The sequence below is a fragment of the Balaenoptera physalus genome (assembly GCF_965194825.1).
Source record: "Balaenoptera physalus genome assembly, chromosome: 2".
Classification (NCBI taxonomy): domain Eukaryota; kingdom Metazoa; phylum Chordata; class Mammalia; order Artiodactyla; family Balaenopteridae; genus Balaenoptera; species Balaenoptera physalus.
The window spans coordinates 98,429,677-98,457,580 of NC_138883.1; the positions used below are offsets into that span (position 1 = coordinate 98,429,677).

The following is a 27,904-nucleotide window of genomic DNA, read 5'->3' on the forward strand; positions in this document are numbered from 1 at the left end:
AATGAACATTTGGGTTGTTCCCACTTTTTAGCTGTTGTGATTAATGGTGCTATGAGCATTTGTGTACAGGTTTTTGTGTGAACATATGTTTTCAGTTGTTCTGGTTATATACCTACTAGTAGAATTGCTAGATCAAATGGTAACTCTTAAGACTTACAGTTCGAGGAACTGACAATTTGTTTTCTGAAGTGGCTGTACCTTACATCCCCACTGGTAATGCAGGAGGGTTCCAATTTCTCTCATCTTTTGCCAACACTTATTATCTTTTTTAATATAGCCAGTGTAGTAGGCATGAAGTACTATTTCCTTGTGGGTTGGATTTGCATTTTCCTTATGACTAATGATGCTGAGCATCTTTTCCTGTGCTCATCTTCCCTGCCATTTATCATATTTTAATTTACTTAGATCATATTTTTCTTTCAATGATGTGTTGCAGTTTTCAGTGTACAAGTCTTGTGCTTTCATCAAATCTATTGCTAAGTATTTTATTCTTTTTGTTGTTAATGTAAATAGAACCCTTTTCTTAACTTCATTTATAGATTGTTCATTGCCAGTGTATACAAATACAATTGATTTTTGTATAATGATCTTGTATCCTGCAAGCTTGCTGAATTTACTTATTAGTTCTATTAATTTTTTGTAGATCCCTTAGGATTTTCTAAATACAAGACCATGTCATCTGTGAACAGAGATAGTTTTACCTCTTCCTTTCCAGTCTAGATGCCTTTTTCTTTTTCTTGACTAATTGCCCTAGCTAGAAACTCCAGTACAATTTTGAATAGAAGTGATGATCCTATACATTCTTGTTTTGTTCCTGATCTTAGGAGGAAAGCATTCAGTCTTTTGCCATTAAGTACGATGTTAACCGTGAGTTTATCATAGATGTGTTTTACCAGGTTGAGGAAGTTCCCTTCTACTTCTACTTTGTTGAGAGTTTTCATCATGAGAAGGTGTTGAATTTTGTCAAATGCCTTTTCTGCATTCCATTAAGATGATCATGTGGATATTGTTCCTTACTGTATTAATATGGTATATTACATTAATTGATACGCAGATGTTAAATTAATCTTGCATTTTCAGGATAAATCCCCCTCAATCATGGTGTATCATCCTTTTTATAGGTTGCTGAATTTGGCTTTCTGGTGTTGCCGTGGAGAGCAGAATCATGCCTGGTTGAAAATCACTGCTGGAGGAAGGACTAAATTATCTTTCTATTCTTTTTATAGTGAACATCTATGTAAGGAGGAAATCTAAGAGTATGTAGCCAATGCCTTGGCCTGATGGAAGTAGACTTTATATGAAGAAAAAGACTTCCCAGCCCCTCCTCCTGGTGGGCGCAGCTGTATATGGCAGCCATCAATGCTATGGAACTGAGGACAGATGGGGCAATCCTTGAGTCAGGCATAGGCCGAGGAGGCAATCAAATGTGTGTATCACCCGGGAGCTGGAAATGTTAAATCTCAGATCCCACTTCAGAGGTTGAATCAGAATATGCATTTTAACAAGAACCCCAGGTGATGTGTGTGCACGTTAGTCTGAGAAGCACCAAGCTGAGAAACTTGTTGAAGATCGTAGAGACAAAAAAGCCAAAAGTGGGACCCATATCTCCTGACTCCTGCCTATTGTGTATTTATGTGTGTGTATTTGTGTGTGTGTGTTGTTTGTGAGTAGCCATCGTGGATTTAATTAAATCCACAAAAGTGTATTAAAAGCCTCCCATGTACCAGTTAGTGTGCTGATGAAAACTCCATTTACAGGGCTTTTTTTTTTTTTTTTAATTTCACCTGACTCAGAGCTCACTCAATTTCAATAACCTTTTCCCTGGGGCACTTGTCAAAAACAGTCAAGTACAATTGTTTAACATTGCAGCTGCTTGAGGTAGTGACAGCAGGTGGGGTAAACAAGACGCTGACCAAAAAACTTAAAAGGAAAAGCTGGGGAATGAGATCTCCATAAAGGGTTCTGAAAAGCTCTGAAGGATTCCTGAGAATCTGGACATCTATGCACATCGGTGTGGGATAATCTCTTTTACTTAGAGTCAGATTATGAACTGTAATCGCATCCACAAAATACCTTCATAGCAATACCTAGATTAGTGTTTGATTGACTAACTGGAGACCAGAAACATAAAACTGACGATTATAGAAGAGAATAGAGCTATAGAGAAGCAAAGTTTTACATACTATTGAACTAAAGTTGGAGGTTTCTTAGAAAATTCCCAACAGGTCAAATAATGATAATTCTTCGAGAAGGATGTTTGAGGAGAGCTCCAACCCCTTCTGCCCTCTCCAGTGGCTGCTAGGCTGTTGGTTTTCACTGCTCTTACCGAGATTCAGCTGTTTTTCTTAAATAAGCGTTCTTCAGATTGTTTCAATCTGTGAGTTAATTCTAGGGTTCTGAGAAAGCTGATTTTGACAGTTTTTGCCAGTGTTGTCATTGCTTTTATGAAGGAGTGGCTTTTTGGAGATCCTCACTCTAACATCCCCCTGTCCTAGGGACACAAGCACAGAGGTGTGTCCAGGTGCCCTCTTAGCAAAGAAACCGGACAATGCAGGCCAGTGACAACAATCTTCAGAACTCATAGTGTTTTTGAAACCCATGTAACTTCTCCATGGTTGTTACTTTTGTCATGTCAAGTCTGTTTCTCCTCAGGGTAAAATGCTAAGGTCCTGAGGGCCTGGATTGGGCACAGTGATGTGTCATGTGAGGTTCCTGAGACAGTTAAGAGACATTTCAACGCTGAAATCGTCTTTTGGTCAGTTCACTGTAGAGGGGGCCATGAAATAAATGATTGCAAATGTAAAATCTAAGCAACAGGAAAGCATGGTGATGGTCAGATATTTTGTGAGGAATGATTTCACAGGGTATATGCCCAAGTCAGCAAGCCAGATGTGGTGTCCACCCACCTGGAGAGCGAGTGTGTGTGTGTGTGTGTGTGTGTGTCTGTGTGTGTGTGTGTGTGCTGGAAGAGGGAGCAGACAAAAGCAGGCAAATAGATACATGAATAAAAATTAAGAAAAGAGTCATGGAGAGAAGGGGCAAGAGGCTGTGCTAGAGAATGAGAGGGAGGGAACCAACTATTTCAGCTAGTTGGTCATGAGGAAAAGATGTTCAAGAGACTTAAAAGATGAGGAACCAGCCTGTGAAGATCAGTGAGCAATTCTTCATGATAAAGGGAGGGACAGCACTGCAGACAAAAGGAATTACCTTCAAAGTCTAAGCAGGCTGGGGCTGGGAGGGAAAGCCTGGGGAAGGTGGCATGATGTTTAGTAGGTCAGTAAGGGGCCAGCTCACACAGGATCTTAAGTGACTGTGTGTCCTGGTTTGCCTGGCATATGGTTTAGATGATAAATTTTATGGTTACCTTACTTATAGGCTATGGTAAACAACATGAATGTTAAGAATATGAATTTTATCCTAAGTACAATGGAGAGCCATGTATTTTGGGGAGAAGATAAACCTTGATTAGGACAATTGGTTGGGCCACAAAATAACAGAAGGTTATACATAACCAGCCAGACTGTTTCACAGAGTTTATCAAATTGTTGACAGTGAGGTATTGAAGTTCTCAGCAATTATGATATTGATCTCTAATTCTCCCTTCAGATGTGTTAGTATTGGATTAATATATTTAGGTGCTCTGATGTTGAGTGCATATATATTTATGAGTTATATCCTCTTAATGAGTTGATCCTTTATCATACAATGACCTTCTTTGTCTCTTGTTACAGCTTTTGAGTTAATGACCTTCTTTGTCTCTTGTTACAGCTTTTGAGTTAAACTCTATTTTCTCTGATATAAGTGTAGCTACCCCTGCTCTCTTTTGGTTTCCACTTGCATGGAATATCTTTTCCCATTTCTTCAATTTGAGCCTATGTGTTTCCTTAAAGCTGGAATGAATCTTTTGTAGGCAGCATATAGTTAGGTCTTTTTTTTTTTTTTTAAACCATTCAGCCACTCTGTGCCTTATGATTTGAGAATTTAATCCATTTACATTCAGATTAATTATTGAAAGTAAGGACTTACAAATGGCATCTAATTTTTTCTGGCTATTTTGTAGTTCCCTGTTCCTTTCCTCCTCTTTTTCTCCCTTCCTTTGTTTTTTTAAAATTTATTTATTTAACTTTTTTTAACATTTTTATTTTTGGCTGCGTTGGGTCTTCATTGCTGCGCACGGACTTTCTCTAGTTGTGGCGAGCAGGAGCTACTCTTCATTGCAGTGCGTGGGCTTCTCATTGCAGTGGCTTCTCTTGTTGCGGAACACAGGCTCTAGGCATGTGGGCTTCAGTAGTTGTGGCATGTGGGCTCAGCAGTTGTGGCTCGTGGGCTCTAGAGTGCAGCCTCAGTAGTTGTGGTGCATGGGCTTATTTGCTCCGTGGCATGTGGGATCTTCCCAGACCAGGGCTTGAACCCGTGTCCCCTGCACTGGCAGGTGGATTCTTAACCACTGTGTCACCAGGGAAGTCCCTCCTTTCCTTTGTGAATTGATGATTTTCTATAGTGGTAAGCTTTGATTCCCTTCTCTTTATCTTTTGTGTATCTACTGTTGGTTTTTGCTTTGTGGTTACAATGAGGCTTACATAAAACATTTTATCACCATAATGGTCTACTTTAAGCTGATAACAACTTAACTTTGAGTGCATACAAAAACTCTGTCTTTTTACTTCCCCTCTTTTATGTTTCTGATGTCACAATTTACCTCTTTTTATATTGTGTATTCATTAATAGATTATTATAGCTATAGTTATTTCTAATACTTTTGTCCTTTAACCTTTATACTAGAGGTAATTGGTTAACCCACCACCATATTATATATTATAGTATTCTGAATTTGAATATATACTTACCTTTATTGGTGTGTTGTATATTTTCATATGTTTTCACATTACTAATTAGCATCCTTTCATTTCAGCTTGAAGAATGCCTTTCAGCATTTCTTATAAGGCAGGTCTAGTGGTAATGAACTCCCTTAGTTTTTGTTTGTCTGGAAAAGTCTTTATCGCTGCTTCATTTATGAAGGATGACTTTGCTGGATAGTGTATTCTTGATTGATATATTTTTTTCTTTCAGCACTTTGAATGTATCATTCTATTCTCTCCGGACCTGTAAGGTTTCTGTGGAGAAATCCGCTGATAGCCTTCTGGTGGTTGGTTCCCTTGTAAGTTATAAGCTTTTCTCTTGCTATTTTAAGATGCTCTATTTGTCTTTGATTTTTGACAGTTTTATTATAATGTGTCCTAGAGAAGATCTCTTTGAGTTTGTTTGGGAACTTATGAGCTCCATGAACTTGGGATGTCTAAATCTCTCCCCAGGTTTGGTAAGTTTTTAGCCATTTTTTTCCTTAATAAGCTGGGGGTGCCCATGGCCAGTTGGAGGGGCTCTGTCAGCAAGACGTCCCCAGTAGATCATGGGTGAGCTTCTTGATGGAGTCTGTGATGTAGTTAGTAGGATCTGCATCATTTTAATGCCCACTGAGGATCTTATCTGCCACTCTTCCTGCCACTTCCTACTCCAGTTGTGAGCTCACAATTCTGTACTCTGGATGGAGTGAGAGAGAAATGGACCTCTTTGGCAGCATCCTGCACAGCTGGGGGAAACGGGTGCTCACTCACATACTCTCATTTTCCCCTGTGGGAGAAATCACAGGCCAAGAAGGTATCTCTTGGCCCTGAGCTTTGCTGCCTTGGGTGATGCACTAAAGTTAAACTGCTCCTCTTACCTTCCCCAGTGCATCCAATCTCATTTATTTTTGCTCTAATGTTGTGCTGGAACTTCTCTGCTGGACTCCTGGACTTCAACAAAAGCTCTCTTGTCCATGGGTAACTGTCTAAGACAGTGTTCTCCAGGGGCTCCTAGACCACAGCCAAGAGGGGGTGGAGTCAGCTCACACTCCATTGCAGGGTCAACAGCTACAATTGAAGTCTGTATGTCTATTACCGAATGCACACGTGGGCGAGACTCCACCCGGGTTCCTTGGTGTATGGTACTGGATCCCACAGCTCCCACAAAGGCACTTTTTTCCATGGATGGATGCCAAGTTGTGATTGTTGAAGAGGGGATATGAGTGAGGAACTTCTTATTTGGGCATCTTGCTGATGTCACTCCCCAGGTGTTGGTTTCAATAGCTGTTTTCTTAGGTTGCTGGTTAAAAAAAGATGCCATATCCTATGACCAAAATTCTTGTTGTCTTGGAAAGATGGCTTTCTTTTGCTTTTTTTTTTGAGACTTAATCCCTTCCCCCGACTCCAAATCAAAAAACATTAAAGAAGACGCCAAAGGCAAAAAATACTCCCGCTTAACATTTTCTAAGGAACTGGCTGATGTAATAAACACTGTGGTCCTGACCACAGCAACTTGACTAAAATTCAAGTGGGGAAAAGTGAATGACCTGGTAGTGGAAACTTCTTGTGGTTCTGTTGCTGAACCAAGTTTGGTTTGCCTGATGGGCTGAGATGCCAAAGTTTGCAGCAAAGAGAGGGTTTTATTCACAAGATAGCCAAGCTAGGAGACTGGAAAGCAAATTTCAGACCCACTTCCCTGAAAGCAGGGGGCTTGTGGTATTTATGGGATAAAGAATAAAGAAGCAGGGCAGTCTGAGGCTTGGGGAGCATGGGGAGAGGTGATTGGAAAAAGGTGTGGGAATTGTGGTTCTGCACAGGCGTTAACTAAACTACAGGGCTCCGCACCTTCATGAGTGGAGGTGCTTGGCATGATCTGAAGGTGGAGTTTTCGGCCCTCTGATGTCAAAAGGTCACTGAGTGGACGCCCTTGCATACCCAGTTGGAGGGTCAGTGGTCCTATCCAGTCTTCACCAGCTCAGCTTGAACTAGACACAGCTGGAAAACAACTCAGGAAAACATCTTACTGTTTAGGCTATGTGCCCCTAGAGGACACGAAAGTCTTTTGTAGCAACAATTGAAATGACCTTGATTAGTGAAGGCAGGTGAAACAGATTTGACTAAAGATTACCCACGGTTTCAGTAACACATCAGAGGGCTGGAGGTTGGGTAAAGTTTAAACACCTGAGAAAAGAACAAGGCGCGTTCTCTCCCATCACCTCCTTCATGCCCTTCACGTGAACACATATACTGAGTGCATCATACTCTTCATAAGTGTAATCACTGGAAGTGAGGACCCTGCCCAGGAGGGGAGAAATAGGAAAAACTGCTTTGGAAGGAATTGAAATCAATGAAAATTTATAAATATTTGTTTGCCATCTGCAAGCAGTATGTACACACACTATTTTCAGCACTTCAGTGAAATAGAAGAGAAATACTGACCCCATCTGGAGACTTCCGTGTTTCTTCTGGCTTCCCTCCCCTGGGCTTTATTTATAACCCTTCCTCAGGGACTTTTAATCCCCCTAGGTCCTCCCTGTGGAGCTTTCTAAATCTACCCAAATTAACTCCACTCTCTTATGGACTCTATAGCTGAGGCCTTTAGGGGATGGTGTTTGGGATGCCTCCAGAAGTCTCCCCCTCCTTTGTAAGGCTCAAGGTCCCCCGCCCTTCAAAAACTTCCAGCCAACAGATAATTCTTTTTTCCTTTCTAGTGTCCTGGTACATAGACATTAAGATGGAGACCTCTTCAGGGTCAACCCACTGGACCACTTGAGAGGGCCACATTCACATTTTATTCTACAGCTTTCCCCACGTACCTTTGGAGAATATGATGTAATTACTGGGATTATGTCAATAAAGTAGCCCTGCTCTTATATTTAAAAAACGAAAAAACCTGACTTAGAAAGTAGTGTTTTTCTTAAATTGGAAAAAATCTGCATTTTAAGATATTTACCAATAATAATACAAATAGCTAAGATTTATTGAAGATTTGCCATATGCCCGACACTGTGCTAAGCTTAACTCACTTCAAATTTCTAATCCTCACAGCGACCCTGTAATATAGATATTTATCCCCATTTTACAGATGAGGAAACTGAGATGTAGGGATGTTAAATAATTAAATTATTTGCCCAAAGTCACATAGCTAGTAATCAGTACAGCAGGAATTCCAAACCCAGTTTCTCTTTTCCCTGAGCCAGGCCTCTTACTCAGTCAGTATACTCTATTAAAATACAAGAGGATCCTAATTTCTCAGCCCTCTCCTAGCTCCGCACACACACAACACACACATACACACACACACATGCACGAGTTATTTTACTGGAGAGGATTTTAAAGGCCATCCTCTCTAATAATAATTTTCATTTCTTCTGAGGGTCAATCAGGTTAATATAAATGTCTAACATCTAAAAATAGAACGTCCCACTTCCATTTAAAAATATCCTAGTGCTCCACTAGAGAACACCTCTTTCTTTTTTTCCCCCTTAATTAATCTTTCTTTAAATCATGGCACTGGCTTGAGTTCTCAAGCCTGTTGTCCTCTTAACTTCACCCTTCCTCCAAAGAAAACCCACAAGCCACTCACTGAGGATTGCAGAGAGAATAAAAACAAAAGAAGGCAAGAATTGTCTAAATTTAAAGTGCTGGAAAATCCAACATTTTATTTACTACATTTTGGTGACTACATAAATGCTGAAACATTTTAACACTGAAAAGCATGATGGCATCATCACTTGCTTTTTTTTCTTTTTTTCTTTTTTGCTTAGCAAACACAGCTGATGATATTGCACGGCATAAAGTGAGAACAGTAGCGAAGCTTAAAACAAATGAAAGAAACCTTAATGCAGTACAGGAGATACTCATAAACCAGAATAACGCCTAATGCATTACACTTTTTGTTGCTACACACAAAAATACAGAAGAAGCATTGGACAGAGAGAAAGAGAGACAAAATATCAGCAAACAACCATAACTGGGTACAATAATCATTTAGTCTGAAATGTAGATGCAACGTAGAAACTACCACTGCTTTCTAATTGACAAAGAAAATGACAGCAACATTTGTCTTTTATCAAAAATCTTCTAAGCCCCTCATGGTTAGGTTTTAAAATTATTATTTAATTATGTATTTACCTTTTTTTTTTTCTTTTTTTCATTGCTAAGGAAGAACTCCCTCTGCTCTTGGAAGATTTTCTACTCTACTGATCTTTTTTTTAATTTAATTTTTTTTTTTTTTTTTTTACCTGATGATTGTCTTAGGCACCCTCCTTACATAATAAACCATCAAGCTAACTTGAACAGGGAAACTGAGTCACACTCAAACAATAGCTAAGGTCAAAGGTACTGAAAATAGAAGAAGGGGAAAGGACAGGTCTAAGTGAGTGACAGATGGGCTGACTTCAGAAGGGACAGGAAACAGGGAGATATGAAGACAACTACCCAAGCAAGTGGAAGACAATGTTTTAAAGTTTATTTTGTTAAAAAATACTTGTCGCTTGGTTCAGACGGCAAATGTAAAATGAACCCACAATGATTATGTAATAAATGCAGAACATACCACAAAAAAAAAATCGAGACACACAGAGACAGAAAATACGACCTTGTGAATATAACTCTGTTCAGTGTTTCATTGCTGATGGTAAAAGTCTACTCCCTCAACCATTCTCCTGGGCTTTCTATAATTCACTGCACAGCATTTGTATTAAAAACAAGTAATTGATCAATGCTTACCAACAGAGCACTGAATGATCCTGCAACTCAGAGCAGATTTATTGCCCTATTAAAATACATAACAAGTATAAAAATGTTTCTAAGAAAATGTAACATTTGACCCAAAATCTAAACCCTCCCTTTCCTTCCCCACCCCAAACACCCCTGCAAAAGAAAATAAGGTAAAATTCTTGTATTGGGAGAAAAAGTATTTACATCTATGGATTTATGCCATGTAGTTGAAGCAACTTATTTTAGCAAAATAAAACAAAACAGTGGGCACCGGGTGTTCTGAGGATGCCCTAGTCAGCTGAGAATTCTTCGTGTGTGCTGATCTTAAGCAGGGCCAAGTACCTGAACAGCCTCAATTAAGGGGGCCCGGGGCAGGGACCATCTTTAGTGTGGACAAAAAAACTAGTGGGAAGAGGAAGAGTGAGAAGACACAAACTGAAATAAGTCTGAAGTTCATTCACCCCCGGGACTCTGACATTTGAGAATTCTTCTAGTTCTGGTTGGGGGGAGGTGGTTTGGGGGGAGAAGGGAGTAATTGTGGGTAGTAGATTCCAAGAAAAAAACGTGGGAAGGAATACATAGCTTTGAAACATCTTTCTTAAATTTGATTGCTAATTGGGGCTCAGCAATTGTGTTTTGCTTCTTCCGTGGGTTGGCTAGACCGGCAGGGGCCAGGTGAGCTGCCCCTCACCCTTGACTTTCTCTGTACGGTATGGAACTGTGATACTCTCTTAGCTCTGTGAAAGGGAACTGTGTCTCCATGCCCTGTCCCCTGCCTTGAAGCAGTTCAGAAACTTGGTGAAATTTAAGAGGATTTCCAAATTCAAGTTAGCTTGTCTCTTTGGGTTTTTACACTTTTTACTTCTCACACCTGGGGGAATGGTTAAAAAAAAAAAAAAAGTAGCAAAGTTTCTCACAAATGCCGGTGCTTTGAAACATTAAACAAGTCTTAAATTCTTTGGAATTTCAGGTCTAACCTGCAAAGTAATCTTTTCTTAAAAAAAAAAAACTTAATAAATTAAAGGAAGAACAAGAATAATGCCTTTCTTCTCTCTAAGTGACAAAAAAAAAGACTACTTCGAAACACCCATTTTGGCATGTACAGATCTTTTGAGGGGGGAGCCTGGAGGTGTTCACAACACACATTGAAGTGCCTGCTAAGAAAAGCTAAAGATACACCCTGCAGTTAAGAGAAGCTCTTGCCTTCAGCTTATCTTAGCATGGAGAACAAAAAGATTGTAACGTAAAGCTTTGGCCATTTCCATTCTACTATATACATTTTAAAAACAACACAGTCATAAATTAATGCAGTGATTAAATAAGCTCATATAAAGTGTAATTTAAATTAAAAAAAAAATCACAGCACATTATAGAGAAAAATAGGAACCAGTTTCACAAAAAAGAGATTATACATACTTTTTTTACCCTGTGGAAACAAATTTACTACGAAACACAAAAACTTCATAAGTAACCATCAAAATGAAAATCAATTTCTTGTTCCATTCTTGCATTTTTACACAACCCTTAACCCACCTGGGGAACATTTCTAGAAATTAAGTCTTCCTTGAGCAACAGAGCAGTTCTTCTGAGAAAATAAACCCCAAACCGAAGTGGGGGGGCGGGGGACATCCCCAACATACAAACTACAAAATAAATAAGAATTATAAAGTTTTTTAAAAAGTAACCTTAACAGTTATCAAACTAGTAAGTTCTGCCTTATCACATAGACTCTCTATACAACATAACCCTAAAACTTTCTTACTATGAGGTATTTGGAGGAATTGGTAAAAGTGATGCACGGCCTGCCTGGTGAAGGGACTCGGTAAAGTGGGGGGAACTTTGAGAGGGAGCGAGGAGGAGGAGCTTTGGTTTAGAAGCAAGAAATTGGGGGGAAAAAAAGTCATCCTTTGGTATCAAAGAAAGTTTCATTGCATGGTTGCACGGAAAAAGCACCACGGTGAATAATTATTCCTTTTTTTTTTTTTTTTTTTTCATTAGTGGCCTTTCTAAGAGGCTGAGGTATTCAAAGAGTATAAGGTGAGAGAGGTCAACAGCGGTTTAACACTTTGGTTCAAGCAAGGCACTCGTCCTAGGAGTTTACAAAGGTTGCAACATGTTTGCCTAGAGATTTACAAGTAGAGCTACCAGTAATAAGAGTAGTATTTCCTAACGTTGTTATCATTATCGTATTATTATTATTAAGAATGAAGACAAGATTACACACTGAGTGAAGAGTGAGGTGGGGAGAAGAGGCGGGGGTGGGGAAGGGGCGGAGTTCCCTCTGCAGACCAAGGCCGTGCATGAAAATATCTTTGGTATTCTTTGGTATCATCAATGTGATTAAAATCACCAATGGAAATCGAGTGAGGTAGCGTCTTTGGTTCACACTATAAATAGTAGATCTTTACACTTTTTTTTTTTTTTTTTAAATACACGTGGAAGTAGCTATTTCTTACCTTCTGCTTCTTTGTCCTTACTATTTAGGAAATAGTTACCAAATGTACTGTAAAGCTAACCACACCACAAGAATAATCCAGAAGGCCAATCGCATCTCAAAACGGCCTCTGGTGTTTGAACGCACCCTAAACAACTAGATAGGAAAGGGAGAAGTGCTTTCTCTTTGTTTGCTAAATGCATAGTTTTCATCCTTTATGTACAAAGAAGGGAGGACCTTTCTTAGGGAAAATGCCTTTATAGCTCATGTGAAAATGTCCTAGGACTCTTTGGTATAGCAAAGTTTGCATTTAACCTGCAAAGACCGGTTGTTCACCTGGGGTAGCAATGGGAGTGGCATGAATCCAAAAACAGCACAGAGCTTTTACTTTTTTTCCTGGAAAATTATGCTTTCGAGGGGCAGAGTGAGTGACATGTTCAGTTAGAACTTCTAAATTTCCCCACACATTTTCTTTGGTTTTGGGGGCCTCTTCCAGCTGCACACAGGAACTGGAATACTCAGTGTCTGACATGCAGAATTCTTTTACCTGAACATTTACTGATGTCTGGGCTTTTGGGGTGTCCAGACATCATACCTCCCACTCTTTCTCTTGGCCCCCTTTCAGGGAAGCTTCCGGTCATGAGAGGACCTGAATGATTTATGGCCCAAACCAGTCTAACTTCCATTCTACCAAAAAAACCCAAAATGTGTTATTTGGAGTGCAGTTTTGGAATAAACAGGCATACAAAGAAAAGAGTGAGATATCTTTTTACGTGAATTTTGCTAAAGGATTGAGAAATGATGCGTGAACAAATGGCACAGGATCTGCTCTGTAGAGTGTGGTAGATGAAGAAACCTGAGTCATAAATTAACGCTAGACTAAACAAGAATAGAAGCATTTTCTATGTGCCAAGTCAGAAGCAATAAAGAATCAGTCATACGTGATGTAATACATGTATTGCTTGTGAGAAGCTGAGTTTGTCCACTAGGATTTCTAAAAAGCAAAGGTTGTGGGTATGCTTAAACAGTCAAGTAAAAAAAACTGCTTTTCAGGCTCTGATTTGTGCATCTGTTTATGAGAAAATATATCTCTAGGCCCTGAAATTGCATAATGGGTGCAAATTCGATGCTGGTATGAAAATTATCTTTGGTGTTAGCAAATAGGATCACTGGTTATTTTTCAAAAAGAAAAAAAAAACCATTATGGGGACTTCCCTGGTGGCCCAGTGGTTAGGACTCCATGCTTCCACTGCAGGGGGCATGGGTTTGATCCCTGGTTGGGGAACTAAGATCCCGAATGCTGGGAGGTGCAGCCAAAAAAAAAAAAAAAACATTATGGTGGGAATATTAAAAATGTAGCAATATTCTTTGAGACTGTGTCTACACAGTACCAAAATAATTGGTTGAAAATGTAAATCACAGTCAGATTAATCTGAGGGGGTTATATAGGAAAAACAAAGCAAAAGACATGGTTGTCTGAATTCAACTTTTGTTTTTCCTGGGGTATTGAATTTGGTAAGATTGTGTGTAGACACAACTTGAATTTCCCTGCATTTAAAATGCTCATGTTTTAAATAAAAAAGGCTTTCCTCCCTCCTAAATGATAAATACATTATACAGCTGTACCCTGGCCCCTTCCTTTCCTGGAGAGAGAGAAAAAGTTAATCAGTTTTTTTCTTTTTCGTTTATGTCATTGACAAGATTACATTTTTAGCAAATCTCGAAGGGTGGCCATTTAAATGATCTCTTTTAATAGCTGAACTATAATTGTGCCATATTTAGAAGGGAAAATTTAAAGATGGAATTTGGAGCGAGATTAAAAAAAATACTAAGACAAAATGTGTCAAGGCAAATGTACTATTTCATCAAAGGAGAAGTATGTCTTGGTTTCCTTTTCTCATCCCACAGCAGACATGAAGGAGACACAGATGGCTTGTGGGTTTAGCCTCATCTCTCCAGGTGCCTGCTGCTTTTAGACCTGGACAAGATGCTGAGATTTGATCCTAAGGAGTTAGGTTTTGTGTCAAAATAGTTTAATTTTTTCTTTAGCATTTTAACAAATCTCAATAAACAGCTTATTGTTGAGATAATATTTAATTTTATATTTCCAGTTAGGTGTGTTGATTAAGAGTACCCAATTCTTTACCTACTAGTACAAAAGGCATCTACTTAACGTGAGTTACAGTTCAACTGAATCCAGACAGAATTTTCCTGGGAATCAAGCAATTCACTTGGGTACTACCAGAACAACTGTACTACTACTACTATTATTATTATTATTTTGCCTTGATTTCTATAGCCCTGGTTAAGTGATTTGGAAAAATAGAAATTTAAAATTTTGTATTTGTAAGTTCAGGTCTAGTTTTTAATCTGTCCCTGTTAGAGAGTGGAATCTATGTTATAAAATTTCCAGCTTAATGCAGTAGCAAGAAAGAATGTAGTATTCTTTAGAGGCTATGCTTAGTGAAATAAATAGCTTAATACCTATGGAACCCAAGGTCTTGTCTTCCACTAGAACTCTTGCTTTTTCTATGCAGTTCCGCCATTTCTCCGTTGCACTTGCTATTTTTATTGGTGTCCAAGTCACAGAATGTCTGGGGTTGGCAATAAAATCAGTTGATTATATTTTCAGGATATAATGAACTGCATAGTTCATTTTAATAATAATGTTGGTCTGCCTATTTTGTGTGTTTGTAACGTATTTTAAATAGGTATTTGGTGTCAAATGCATAAAGCAAATTTAAGTCGAATTAACCTAAGTATGGGGTCCTTTATTCAGTGGCCTTTTACTAAAAAGCATTACTTTGAACAAATTTTCTAATTTAGTTACCTGTCCTGTTAAACTTAGTTTTCTAAGTTTACAAATTGGTCCTACTTCAGAAGAATATCCAGGTTTTCTCAGCTATGAACAGATCATGGAATCATGTCTATATGTTTACTTAAGTGACATTTACGGATCCCGAAAGGGAGGGTGCCATCTGGATGTACATGTATACTGCATCAACCTCTCTGTTATGATATTGCTTCCCTGAAGCTACATTCTTTCTTGCCAGTTCTGAAAACTAATATTTCAAATGCTTCAAGAGTCATAAATAATAGTCATGATTCTACGTGGTATGTGTATTACAGCTAGATCAGTTCATACGTATAACTTTACATAGTATCTTGTGTAAAAATAGCTTTGGTTATTAAAATCATTGCAATAAAATACCTGCACTATAATATTGTGTTCTTTGGTACCTAGGTGATTTTCTTTTTCAATGGATGGACTCTTGTTTCATTTCTTAAAAAATATCTGAACAGTCCTTAACAAACAAAGAGAATGCACTGGTTTAGGTGTCATTCAAATTTCTTTGCTGGGTTTGAATCTGCATTTAGGTCGCGGGCCTGCAGGTTCAAACGCTAGGCTAGACGAGCAAAATCACACTCCTAAGCCAATGAACTCAGACAACCCCACACTATGTTGGTTGCACTCCTACAGCACAACCCTTCCTGAAGACCAGCCCTGCCTAAGTCCCTAACCACTGGTGGTGGTGGAGGTGGTGGTGGTGATGGTGGTGGTGGTGGAGGTGGTGGTGTGTGTGTGTGTATGTGTGTATATTCATGCACATACCCACACACAGTACTGAGACACCATACACCTTCGTGGCACAGTGGAGTGGATGAGAAAGTCTGATCTTAAAGATGTCCACTCAATGGCTCAAAATCACTACGCTCCAAACCACGAAACAGCCAAGCACAGCGAGGATGATCATGGACTGAAGCTGTAAGATCCAGTGGTGTCTTCCCGCTAGTAATTTTTCTTGCCAAGTCATCACCTGGCTGAAGTGTGTGTCTCCGAAGAAAGTCCGAATGCAGGTGAGCTAAGTCTTTGGTTTCTTTGGACTATAAATAACACTTTTTTTTTTTCTTCAAATATTTCTAAGTATAAACCTGCTATCTTGAGGTCCTGGTCTTTAAAAAAAATTTTTTTTTTTTTTTTTTTTCATTTAAAGCTTTTCCACCGAGGTTTCAGTTCGTGGTTATTCCTTCATGCTTTGGTACAAGTGCTTGATGAAGAAGAAGAGTTGCCCGAATTGGAGCTGCCCTCGTCCTGCCACTTGTCCAGACTCCTCCTCCTCGCGTTCATGAAGAAGTTGCTGACGGTGCTGAGCTCCAACCCCAGCTGCTGGGAAATGGTGATTTGCAATTCTTTGGAAGGACGCTTATTTTCCTTGAATATCGCGTGTAGAGTTCGACGCTGGACATCTGTGAAGACCAACCTGGGCTTTTTGGGTGTGTTGCCTCTATCTTTCCCGTGTTCTTGCTCTTTCCTTTTGCAGGCTGCAAAGAAGCACAGAGGGTGTTAGAAGAGACTGCCTGGGAGAATCGAGAGTAGAAAGGCACAGCCCATATAATCTGTTAGGCATTCCTCATGGCCATGTTCTGCCTGCTGACCTCTGATTTTAGCACCATCGTGGGCTGCGAGGGAAGTGTAACAAAAGCATGGAGAATGAGGAAGAGGTGGAGTTCTGTGAGTCTTGAGCATGGGTCCTGGCTTTGATGAGTATCTGTATTTTGTTGGTGGTAAATCAATTAACCGACACCTGGGCCTTGATTTCTCATCTGCAGAATGTTGGGTTTTAGACAAATGAACTTATTGTTCGAATTTTTATATCACTATCTGTAAAGTGGATATAAGAACATCTACCTTGCTGGGTGTGGTAAGCATATATGAAATAATATGTAAAAGATAATGTTAACTTAAGTGCTTTACAAATGCAAAGCTTTATCACCTAGAAGTGGTTGTAGCCCTCAAAGGATTTATGGTCTGCTGCTAGTGGAATACTAGAGCCTCTGTGAGGGTCTAAAAACCAAATAAAAAGGAATTGCATTTGCTTCTGATCTTTTTTGTTTCCTAGGAAACTGTATGTAAGTAAACTCTGTATAGAGTGTCCTACCATGCCCATCAAACAGTTTTCCACTGATTCTTCAGTGGAACCAGGACTTGGGGAGCTGTGGTGAAACCCACTTCCTCAACACTGGGGCTAAACCTTTGACATTAGCCATGTTCACCTTTGGGGTCTCCCTGTGCCTCTCTTTTGTTCTTCACGAGAGTCTTACTCTTGGAGTCCCCCCTCTTCCCTTACCTCATCTCCACTGAGAAGGCCCATTCCCTGCGCATGCCTTTTGGTCCTGTATCATGAAGCTGCCTCTAGGCTGCTAGAGCTATTCTGGTGCATCATCCCAATGTGGTCCTCAGGTCCGCAGGGTTTGGTGCTGGATCAGGGTCTCCTCACCTCAGATGCTGTACTCCTCTTTCTCGCCTAATGTAGCTCACTAGCTTCCACCTGCCAAAGGGGCACTGAATTGCTAATGACTCCCTCCCCCTCCCCGCCCCCAACCTCCACCATCAATGAATCCCTGCAAGCCATCCCCAAATAACCACGCAACTCAAGTAAAAACAGTGCTCTGGTTAGCTCCTATGCCCTAACTCCTGTCCCTCAGCTCCCCTGTGTAGGGGTTCTGGAGCAGCCATGGCTATCTTCACACCTGGCTGGCTACACTCGGATGTGCGCTCCAACCACAGCGAAAGGCAGACAGGGCAGGGCGTCTTCCTGGTGGAGGTAGGGACTGTCGCTCTTTCATGTCGCCTCCAGCTGGCTGCCCTGCCTACTGCTCTCTCCTGCTCCCCCCCTGTCCTTTTGTATTCCAGGTTCTCAATTCCTTCTTAGATGGTTCACCAGCTCTGGCTAGATGCAGCCTCTGTACTCTCCCCAGGTAGCCCTGCTCTTCAGCCTGCCCCTACCTTTCATTCCCAGATGCTCCACATCGTGGATTCCCCTAAGGCCTTAGGTGCCCATTAGCACAAATTAGCTAGGCAATCAGAGCAGCTAAAAAGCTAATGGGTAAAGGTTGAAGAAGCCTCCAGTCTTTGGAGTCCAATCTAGGAGTCTCCAAGTTTTTTTAATCATGTGCTATTTAGTAAAAAATGTTTTGAGTATTACATTCCCTTACATTATTTCTTTATAAATGATATGCATGTGTTACTATACTACTGTATTATTATACAGTAGTATAATTAAAAAGCATACACAAAATATAGAAAATTTTAAAGGGGTAAAATAACATAAATAGGCATAGAAATTCTCTTCTACAGGTGCATCAGCTTGCCCAGGCCCCAGAGTGCATTTGCCTCACTCCAGGGACCACAGGTCCAATATATTAGGAAATATAAGAATAAGAATTTCAGAAGGGACATGAGGGGAGACCTCAGTCATAAAAGAGAGATTTTTAGGCTAGTCAGGTCTGCTGGTACCTTTTATAACACATTCCATAGATCACTGGCTATGCCCTTTGCCCACCATGACGGAAAGCATCAACATAATGGGAAAGATTTATTAAACGCCCAGCTCCCTCAGAGCATTGAGCTATATATACTAAACTAGGTGAGAGTCCCCAAATACAGTCCCTCCCCCCAGGAACCCACAGCCTTCACTGGGCAACTAGATTAAGTCCCTGAAAAAAAAAGCTGACTAGGCTGAAGTCAAGCCTAGTTAGTTAGAGTCAGCCCATGTAGACACAGCTTTATATAATACTGATACACATGGCTGGTTGATTCATTCACTTACATTCAAAGATGAATATAACACAAGCCTTTCTCTTAAGGACGTCAGTCTAGTGGTTATGTAAGCAAATAACTGCAAGAGCATGAAAAGAGTATACAGGATATTATCTCTGCTTGAGGATATTAAGGAAGGCATCACACAAGAGGGGTGCTTACGCTAGGCCCTAAAGGATGAATAGGAGTTTGCTAGTGAGAAAAGTGGGAAAAACTCATTCCCACCAGGGGGAACAGCATTCGTGAAGGACTGATAAGTAGTAGTAGATTGGTAGTGGGGCAAGAGTACATGCAAGTACATACATACTTCACAGGTAGACAGAGATCAAATTTGAACTATCTTGTAGGTAAGGTTTTGAGTAAGAGTGTCGTGTGATTAAATTTGGGTTTAGAAAAACCCCTCTGGTGGTGGTGTGGGGGATGAATTGGAAAGCATCAAGATTCAGGACCAGTACGCTGTGTATGCCACACTGACCCCCTTCAGGACTAAGGCACTCACTCATTCTTGCACCTGCTGGAAGAGGCTGGTGGCCCTCAGCTGAGGTCCATACTGGGAATTGCCCTTGGCCAAAGGTTATGCCACCCTGGGGTGCAGTTGGGGGACTAGCCACACCCAGTGGGGGACGGGGGGAGTAGGGGATGGGAGTATGGATGGTGGAGGTTGAAGACAGTAGGAATGTATTGGTTTAAGGCTCCCCCACCCCAAACCCTTGCATCAAGTAGGGACAACTCTGAAGGGTTATGTAGTTCCAGAGCACCCTGTAGGATTGGTTGAGGCTATTTTTGCAGCTACATCAAAGTTCAACTCCATCTGCCTGGTCTTACTTCCTCCACTCCCCTGACAGGGGTTAATCTCCATAGCCCTCTTCGATAACCTTATTGCATGCAAGTCTCAGAGTGTTTCTCGGAAAACGTGACCTAAGACAGAAGCCAATTAGAAAATCAGTGTAACGAGGACGCCAAGACAGACAATGGCAGTTGAAGATGGAAAATAGGAATCAAATTTAAGAGGTTCTTGGAAGGTAGAATCAAGAGGAATTAGTAATAACAACCTGGCTGGGAGGCTGGAGTTCGAAACATCTCCCAGGTTTCTGATTGGATGGTAGTAATAAGGCCATTAGGGAATGCAGATGGAGAAATAAGTTTTATGAGAGCAGTAATCACTTCTATGTGGGACAAATCCATTTGAAATGCGTGTTGGACATCCTGTTAAAGATCTCCAATAGATGGTTGTCAAGCATACGGCAGAATACATGGGGCCTGGAGCTCAGGGAAGAGATCTGGGTTAGGAATACAGACTGGGAAGTCATTAGGGACCTAGATGGTAAATTGCACAGAACACATACCTATGGAAAAATAAATAACTGAGCATAGGGTGCAGACTCAACTTATTTATCATTCAAAAGGCAGAACAGGGACTTCCCTGGTGGTCCAGTGGTTAAGACTTCGCTTTCCAATGCAAGGGGTGAGGGTTCGATCCCTGGTTGGGGGGCTAAGATCCCACATGCCTCGCAGCCAAATAAACCAAAACATAAAACAGAAGCAATATTGTAAAAAATTCAACAAAGACTTTAAAAATGGTCCACATCAAAATAAATCTTTAAAAAAAGGCAGAACTAAGGGAAATCACAAAGAGATATCTATTTTCTACATAACTAGTGTATCTGAATGACTTCAGTGTGGTCCTTAGCATTTGGCAGGACTGAGTGGGCTGAAGCTACTCCAGAGCCACCCTTTCCCAAATGGCATCAGAGGCATGATATTGCCTCAAATAGGAGTTACTTGAAAAGATGGTTTGCAGGCCAAGTACCTTTAGAAAAACCTACTATATAGCCTCTTCCTCAAAATGCGTAATACACGTTTAGCAAATATAATTATATTTCCCAAATTTATTTAATTCCAGAACCTTGTTTGGTAGAGACTGTCTATCAGTGTCTCATACAATACTAATGTTGGGGAAATGCAGTTTGGAAGTTCCTGACCCGAGCTCTCAATGTTAGAACCTGGGAAGTGGGATTCACCTGGAGCAAGGAGCCTGGCAGACTCATTATGTCTCTCCAGGGCAGGCTGGCATAGTGCCTGGCTATAAGGGGAGCTCAGTGCCCATATGGGTACTGGATGGGGTGTCTGTGACTACATGTGTGTGGTTTTACCTGGAAAGAACTTTGTGCAGAAGTTGGAATGGCTGAATAAGAAAGCAGAGATATCTGTAGAATGGACAGTGGACCAAAGCTTGTTGACAGTCAGTGGGTAACCTCAACAAGGCGCCCAGGAGAAGCAACCCACAGAAATAAAATCATGCTTCTAGAAGCTTGTACTGAATTATAGTTGTGAGACCTGTTAAGAGAATATAAATGAGAGCAATGCTTTGGCATTCCCATGGAATTCATTTCAAGGTAGAGATTACCCATTATAAGGTAGAAAATCAGCAACTGGTCCACACAAGTGTGCAGTGGAGAGAGAGAGAGAGAGAGAGAGAGTGGGAGCAAAGTCTGACAACAGGAACTGCTGCTTAGGGAACAGCATTGCATGTATTTTATGGGAAAGTTATACTTTTTTGTGTGGGTGTACAGTGTTCATTAAAGATAGAATAGTTATTACAGAACTGGATTAAAGGGAAGAAGATTCCTATTGCACGTGTAAGGTAGTACTGAAGAGGAAGAAGACCTGTCATGAGTCACCTCCATAAAGGTGGGCAAGCAGATATGTTTGCAGGATGCAGTGGCAAAGTGTAGTGGGGCTGTCTCAGGTGACTTTGATCTTCTCTGGGAATGAGGTCACCTACAGTCAGTACTATATGGGAGACAGAAGCAGACGTGGAAGACGGTAAAAGGCAGAGAATGATTTTGTGCACCACAAGAATAAAAGATTATAAAGAATTTTTTTTTTTTTTTTTAAAAGCAATGCATGAGGCTGTGGGCAAAGGACAAGCTTTCATCTCAGGCATGACTGGGGCCTATGCTTTGCCCATAGTTGGCAGGACAGAGCCAAGGGTATTTCAAGAAATATGAATTCTGCAGGATGTTGAAAGGCATTCCGTGAATATTGAGTTTCGAGGTCAGGCAGTTTGGGAAATGCTGAGTTAATTAATGATTAAGCAAGCTTCTTTAATGCAGGACTTCTCAGAGCCTTTAATATGCTAATGTGCACTGATAATTTCTAGCTTATGGGGTCTCCCAAACTTATTTGATTAAGCAACTCTTTATTCAGGGAATTTCTCTCAGGAATAGTGTTGCTTAGAACAGTGTCTCTCAAAATGTGGTTGCCAGACCTATGCTGGTCTGTAAACTGTTACCGACCTGCAGCAAGATCAGAAAATTGAGAATAAGCAATTAGAAAGTTTTGTGGCCGTTTGACATTGCTCCAACATTCTGTGATTATTGTTCTAGTAATACATTTTTTATCATATTATCAAAACTATTGGTCCAGAACAGATGGAAATTAGAAACAAACAGCTAGTCCTTCACTGTTTAAGAAGCCCTGTCTTAGAATACACTTTATAAAACATGATATACAGTAACATCCTAGAATCGGCTGTCAGCCAAGCATTTGTATATCAACTTATATCCATTTTCCTGATTTAACGTCACAAAGGACATTATAACATCTAAACTGCTGATTGAACTATGCAAAAGTCTGCCAAGAATTTGTCTGGGAATAAGCAGGCACATTGCTGTACACCTGAAAATAACACAACGTTGTACATCAACTATAGTTCAATAACAATTACAAAAAAAAGATCTGTTGTACCAAATTAAAAAAAATAAGTAGGCACAGACATGTGGGCCTGGGAGACATTTATAAAGCCAGATGGACTGACAATACAACTTCTTAGATGAACCTGGGCTCACAGGACACAAGCTCAAGGCCCAGCTCTGTGGCCACTGATAGATGTGTGCTCTTGGGCAAGTCCCTCGCGTTCTGGAGCCTTAGTTTACCCAGCTGCAAAATAGAGGACAATGGCCTTCTTTCCTCACAGGATTATAATAAGCATTAAATAAGATAAGCTATGCTGAAGTGATTGTTAAAACTATAAACGCTTAAGAAGTGTTCTAGATGTTTGCAAATTAATTTTCAGATCCTTCCTTTTTTCTTTGGTCAAGATGCAAGTATAAACATTGAATTTACACAGCAGGCTCAGGTCTTTGCTCTGTCTCTAGCCTGTGGTATAAACTTGGACGCATGACTTGATCTCTTTTTCTGCATCCTTTCAATGAGCAGGCAGTATTCTAAGGTCCCTGCAGGCCGGAAAGCCCTGTGAGTCAAGGAATACACCCCTGCAGTGTCTTTCCTGGTTTCCAAAGTCTAATATTATCTCAGTTAAAAAATTTCCAAGGTAACCTTACTCTGTCTTTTAGAATATATAGCCACTATGTTGACTATTCCATTTCACCTTCTCCATCCTTATGGCTTCTCAGAAAGAGCAGGTAATGGCTCTGCAGGGACACCAGCCAGTACTGCAAATAAGCCAGATCCACGTTCACCTGAATGAAGGCGATCAAACACAAACTCACATTCCTCACAGTTGCTTCGACCTCATAAGCTTTAGAGATTAAAACAATAACAACAGCAACTACCACAGACCCTGCGAACAGTTACGCATTTGCCCTCCTAGGACTCTGAGCCATTAAACAATAGGTACTCTATATTTTTACTAGTTTCTACTTTTTCATTAAAAATGTAGGAAAATTTGCTTAACTTGCTTCCTGAGGTTCTTGGTATATTTGTCCCAGAGTTGGCTGCTTCACATAGGATGGAACTGTGGATTAGAAGAGGCTGTCTTCTTGGGGGCAGTAGTGTATGTTTCAATGTGCCCTTATGGAAGGAACGCCAAGGGTCCAGGTAGAACGAGGGTGTACGTTATATTCCCAGTCTATGAGGGAGGAAGGTTCTGTAAAAGCACTGCTCTAGTTGTCAAAAGTTTTGGGTTCTGGTTCTGGCTCTGTCATTAATTACTTGGATGGCTGGGTTAAACCCCTTAACCAGGCTGGGTCCAGCTTCCTTAACTGTATAATGAAGCGACTTGACTAAATAACTTACAACCCCTTCTAGGTGCAGCTCTGTGACTTGACGTGTGTAAAGTCAACATCATTCCAGAGGGAAGATGTACAGTTCAGATTTCTACGTCATAAATGGGCACTCGGAGAAGTGTGAGGGTTGAACAGTTCACTCTAGCTGGCCCCCTCCCCGGCCACCTCCCCTCTTTTGTAAGGCTATCCCTGTGCCACCACCTCCTTCTCCCTCCTGGCAGGCAGTGGGGAGAGAAGACTTTTGGGGTGGAGCACTTGCAGATGAGGTAGGAAAGGGAACAGGAGCTGTGTGCTTAGTAAACAATATTACCAGGTAAGACCAGAAAATTGAACTTCATAAACTGTAATCGCAATTTGTAAAGGACCTTTAGAAAATTTTCACTGATCTTAGTTATACTGAAGAGGAATATGGAGAAATGTGTGTGTGTGGTGGACGCACAGACAAGTGACCGGGGAGCCACAGTATCTGCTAGAATAAGATGGGGATGCAGCCAGATGAATGGTAAGCCATGGGTCTGTCACTTTAGAGACGTTATTTAATTTTAGCAACAGCTCTGTGAGGCATCGAATTTAATAGGAAATTTGGGACTTTAACATGAGGAGGGGACAGTTTTGGCCTCAAGGTCTGGATGGTGAATCCTAGAGAGGCAGGATGAAAGGCTTGCGTGGGCGGGGCTGACAAAGAGCCAGGCTTGGGTGATTTAAATCAGATTTATTTGGTGGTCTGACTCTAAGGGACTGAGGAAGGAGACTGTATGCCTGCAGCTTCCCCAATCACGTGTGGCTTTCACCCTGAGAGTCCTTGCACTATGGCTGTGTACTTCCTCCATACAACTGCTCCAGGGTCTGCTGTCCTAATGTGATTGAGGCGAGGTGGGCCAGGGAACAGTAAGGGAAAGGGCTGGGATTCCAGGGCACGGTGAAACTGCCCTGTCGTCACAAGGGGCCTGCTAGAGACGCAGTGTCTTCCCCCTGAAGGCCGGTGCCAGTGCTGAAAACTGCAACCTGCAGGGCCAAGGGCTCTTGAACACAATAAGCCTGCGATGTCCCAAGTCACTCAGGGGAGGTCCGGCCTGGATTTGGAGGAAGCGGGTCCAGGCAGCTGCTAGGGCCCTCAGCTCCTTTGCTGCTCCAGTGCTTCCGGGGAAGGTAGGGTGCACTGGGAAGGCAAAAAGCACACTCCGAAATTCCACCCAGATTCCTGAGCGACTTGGTAGTGACATTCCTGCACACCCTGCTCAGGGGAGCTTGGGGCTTCGGGGACAGAGAAAAAGGATAAAAAAAGCAGGGGGGCCAGAACAGGCAAATCCATAGGGACAGAAAGAAGTTGGTGGTGGCCCGTGGCTGAGTACGTAGTTGGGGGAAATGGGTGGGACTGCTAATGGGTATGGGGTTTCTTTTTGGGGAGGTGATAAAAAGGTTCTAAAATTGATTGTGGTGACGGTTGCACAGCTCTGTGGGTATATTAAAAACCACTGACTTATACTCTTTAAATGGGTAAATTGTATGGTACGTAAATTATTTCTTAGTACAACTGTTTTAAGAAAGAAGTAGCTGGGCATGCATACAGGGTGAGCTTTCGGCTCTCACTCCCCACTTGCCACCGAGAGGAAACCTCTTCTGGACTGCGGCAGGGTCAAGGGGGGCTGCTGTTCATGTGTACTGAGCCCCCAAACACTGTCTCTTGACAGCTGAAACTGCTTTTCAAAGTAAACTCTACAAGACAATACATGTTCGTGGAGGAACAAGCAAGCAAATAAAACAAATTTCAGTAAAACAAGAAAGGAGGAACCATGGAAGTGAACGTGGCAGGTTCCCAAGCCCATTTTACAGGCCAGCACCCATCCTGTGGAGATCAAAGAGCCAGTGGGTGGGCTGCCCCAGCTTCAGGATTAAAGCTCAGACTCCAGGAGTGCTGGGTCATAGTGTTATCTGCTTTGCCTTGAGTTATTGTGCTGTCCTGTGCATATTTTTATAAGCCAGGCCCCCAGTTGTTTTGTCAGCTCTTAAGCAGCAAATTTGGAGAACACAGTATAAAGTACAATTTGAAAAGCTACTCCAGTGAGTTCTAACTGCTATGGCCACGGGCAGCCTTTACACGGGAAGGGAACTCCTGCACAGACTATTTGGAAACAGTGATGCCCAGGGGAGGGAGGTGGGGCCGATACAACCTGCTGGACACAGTCTAGCTTTGCTGGTGTCTGTGACTTTGTGGGTAGCTCAAGCACCTATGGAAACTCTTCTGGGCATGAGTGTGAAAGACCTAATAAAAACATGCAAAGAGCAGACGTTCTTAGTCAAGAATGATCACTATAACTCACCCCCGTACCTTGCTTTATGGTACTTAAATCACCTCCATTCAACCTTTCCATGTGATCCCCACAAAACTCAGGTGAGGTAGAAATGGGTATTAGGTCTTTTTCTGTAGGTGAAGAAACAATGTCAAAGAGGTGAGGAGACTCGCCTATGGGCACGCAGCTGGTTCATTGGGCGACCTCCAACTCCACTGTGCCCTGGAGGCAGATGCCAGCATGGTGGACACATCATGAAAACTTTCCCCAGGATGGTTACACGGGCAGGAGCAGCTGGTGAGGGGAGTCTGGGAACCCAGAGCCATGGTGTGTGGAGTAGGAGCAGCTAGCCGGCCAGGCGGCAGGCCCGTTGTCAGCCAGACGGGTCTGGCTCTGGCTGAAAGGATTGCAGTTGGCCCATCTAGGAAATCGGGCTGCATGGAAGTTGAGATGAAGGGAGCTCAGGCAGTGAAGGGCATGGAAGACCCACGCTGGCCTGGGAGAGGGGCCAGAGTGAGTCTAGTTTCAGTAGCGGGACAGAGGAACACTAGACACTGTCTCCGTGTGGATATCGGCTCTGAGAGGAAGCAAAAGAAAACTGAGCTGACCCAAAGGAGAAGGAAAGATGGGGAGCAGCTAAAGCCAAGAGAAGTCTGCTGCATCAAACTCAGGTTGGAAAAGTCGCCCGAACCTCTCACAACCCCACCCAGTTTGCTTCTATAACTGAGCTGTCCAGGATAGAGACCTGCCTTCCCGCCCATCTGCTGCCTGGACTCCTTCTGGAGACAGCATATAACATATTTCCATCAATCTCTCTTCTCTAGGGACAGCTCCACAGCTGTAGCCCAAGAGGTAGGGTTATTGGACTTTATGATCAAAGGAGGGCAGAGGCTGCCTGGGCCTGGGAGGGATGGAAGAGGATCAGCTGAAACGTACAGCTGCTTTCCCTGTGCTAAGCCGCACACATGTATCACCTTATGATGTCACTCAACAACTGCGGGAAGCAGGTGCTATTACAGCTGTAGGTTGCTTCCCTGGGCAGCCCCACTGCTCACAGGTGCCCATGATCTGCACTTCTTCTGATCTCCACCTACCTGTCTGCCTAACCTGGCTTTAGACTGAGCATTTATTTAAGAATAAAATCGTGGTGGTGGTTAAAAAAAAAAAGTTTACGTTTGTTTACAAATGCACAGCCTGAGGCTCAGAGGTTAAGGGATTGGCCCAAGGTCACCCTGATAGTAAATGGTGGATCTGGGATCAGAGCCAGGGCAGGGTCCAGTGATGGTGTGGAGTTGATGGTGTGGAGGTGATGGTGCGGAGGAGGTGATGGTGTGGAGGAGGCGATGGTGTGGAGGAGGCGATGGTGTGGAGGAGGTGATGGTGTGGAGGAGGTGATGGTGTGGAGGAGCTGGGGCTCAGGTATTCCTCAGGCACAGACTGGGAGGACATCAGAGAATCACACCAGCTTTCACTTTCCATGGCTCCCGAAACAGCCCTTTTTGTGTTATTCTAGACTATCTTAGTTCTTCTGCTCACAAGCTTTGTCTTCTCTCATTTTTTCTGTGTTCCCTCTGGTACAGGCTGAACGTGAGACAGAAAGGTGAACTGAGAATCCTGTTGAACGAATGCATTTTCATACGCCTGTGATACTTGCATCCATCCTCTTGCTGGCCATTCACTGTCACATGCACACATTTTCCTGAGCACAGGCCCAAGCTTTCTGAGACTCACCAGAAGAGACACGATCACCTGACCCTTGCCTCCTCGAAGCTCTTTCCCTGCATTGCAGCTTCAAAAGAACCGGTGGGAAGAAAAGCTGCTGCCTCGCACCTTCTCCTTCAGTCAGTAACAAAAGGTAATGTGGCTCTTTAATGAAAGGTTGGCTCAGGAATTCTGATTTTTAAATTCCTAAACTTCTGCTAATGCCTGATCCATTGGGGTTTTATTACATCAGTCTCCCTCATCTTAAAGAGCCCCTCAATAGT

General features: G+C 41.9%; 1 protein-coding gene and 1 long non-coding RNA gene across 2 annotated transcripts in view; one reads left to right on the top strand and one right to left on the bottom strand.

The window, feature by feature from the left end:
* LOC309654339 overlaps positions 1-27,904 on the top strand; it is a 1,078,238-nt gene that overhangs the window by 118,535 nt on the left and 931,799 nt on the right. The window lies entirely within an intron of this gene.
* The window catches only part of ONECUT1 (one cut homeobox 1), a 46,523-nt gene continuing 19,303 nt past the window's right edge, over positions 685-27,904 (bottom strand). Inside the window, exons 2-3 of the mRNA XM_082447369.1 lie at positions 3,748-16,320; positions 685-3,710 (exon numbers count right to left, since the gene is read on the bottom strand). Coding sequence (XP_082303495.1) covers positions 16,028-16,320 — 293 coding nt within the window. The 3' untranslated portion in view covers positions 685-3,710; positions 3,748-16,027. The remainder of the gene's footprint in view (positions 3,711-3,747; positions 16,321-27,904) is intronic.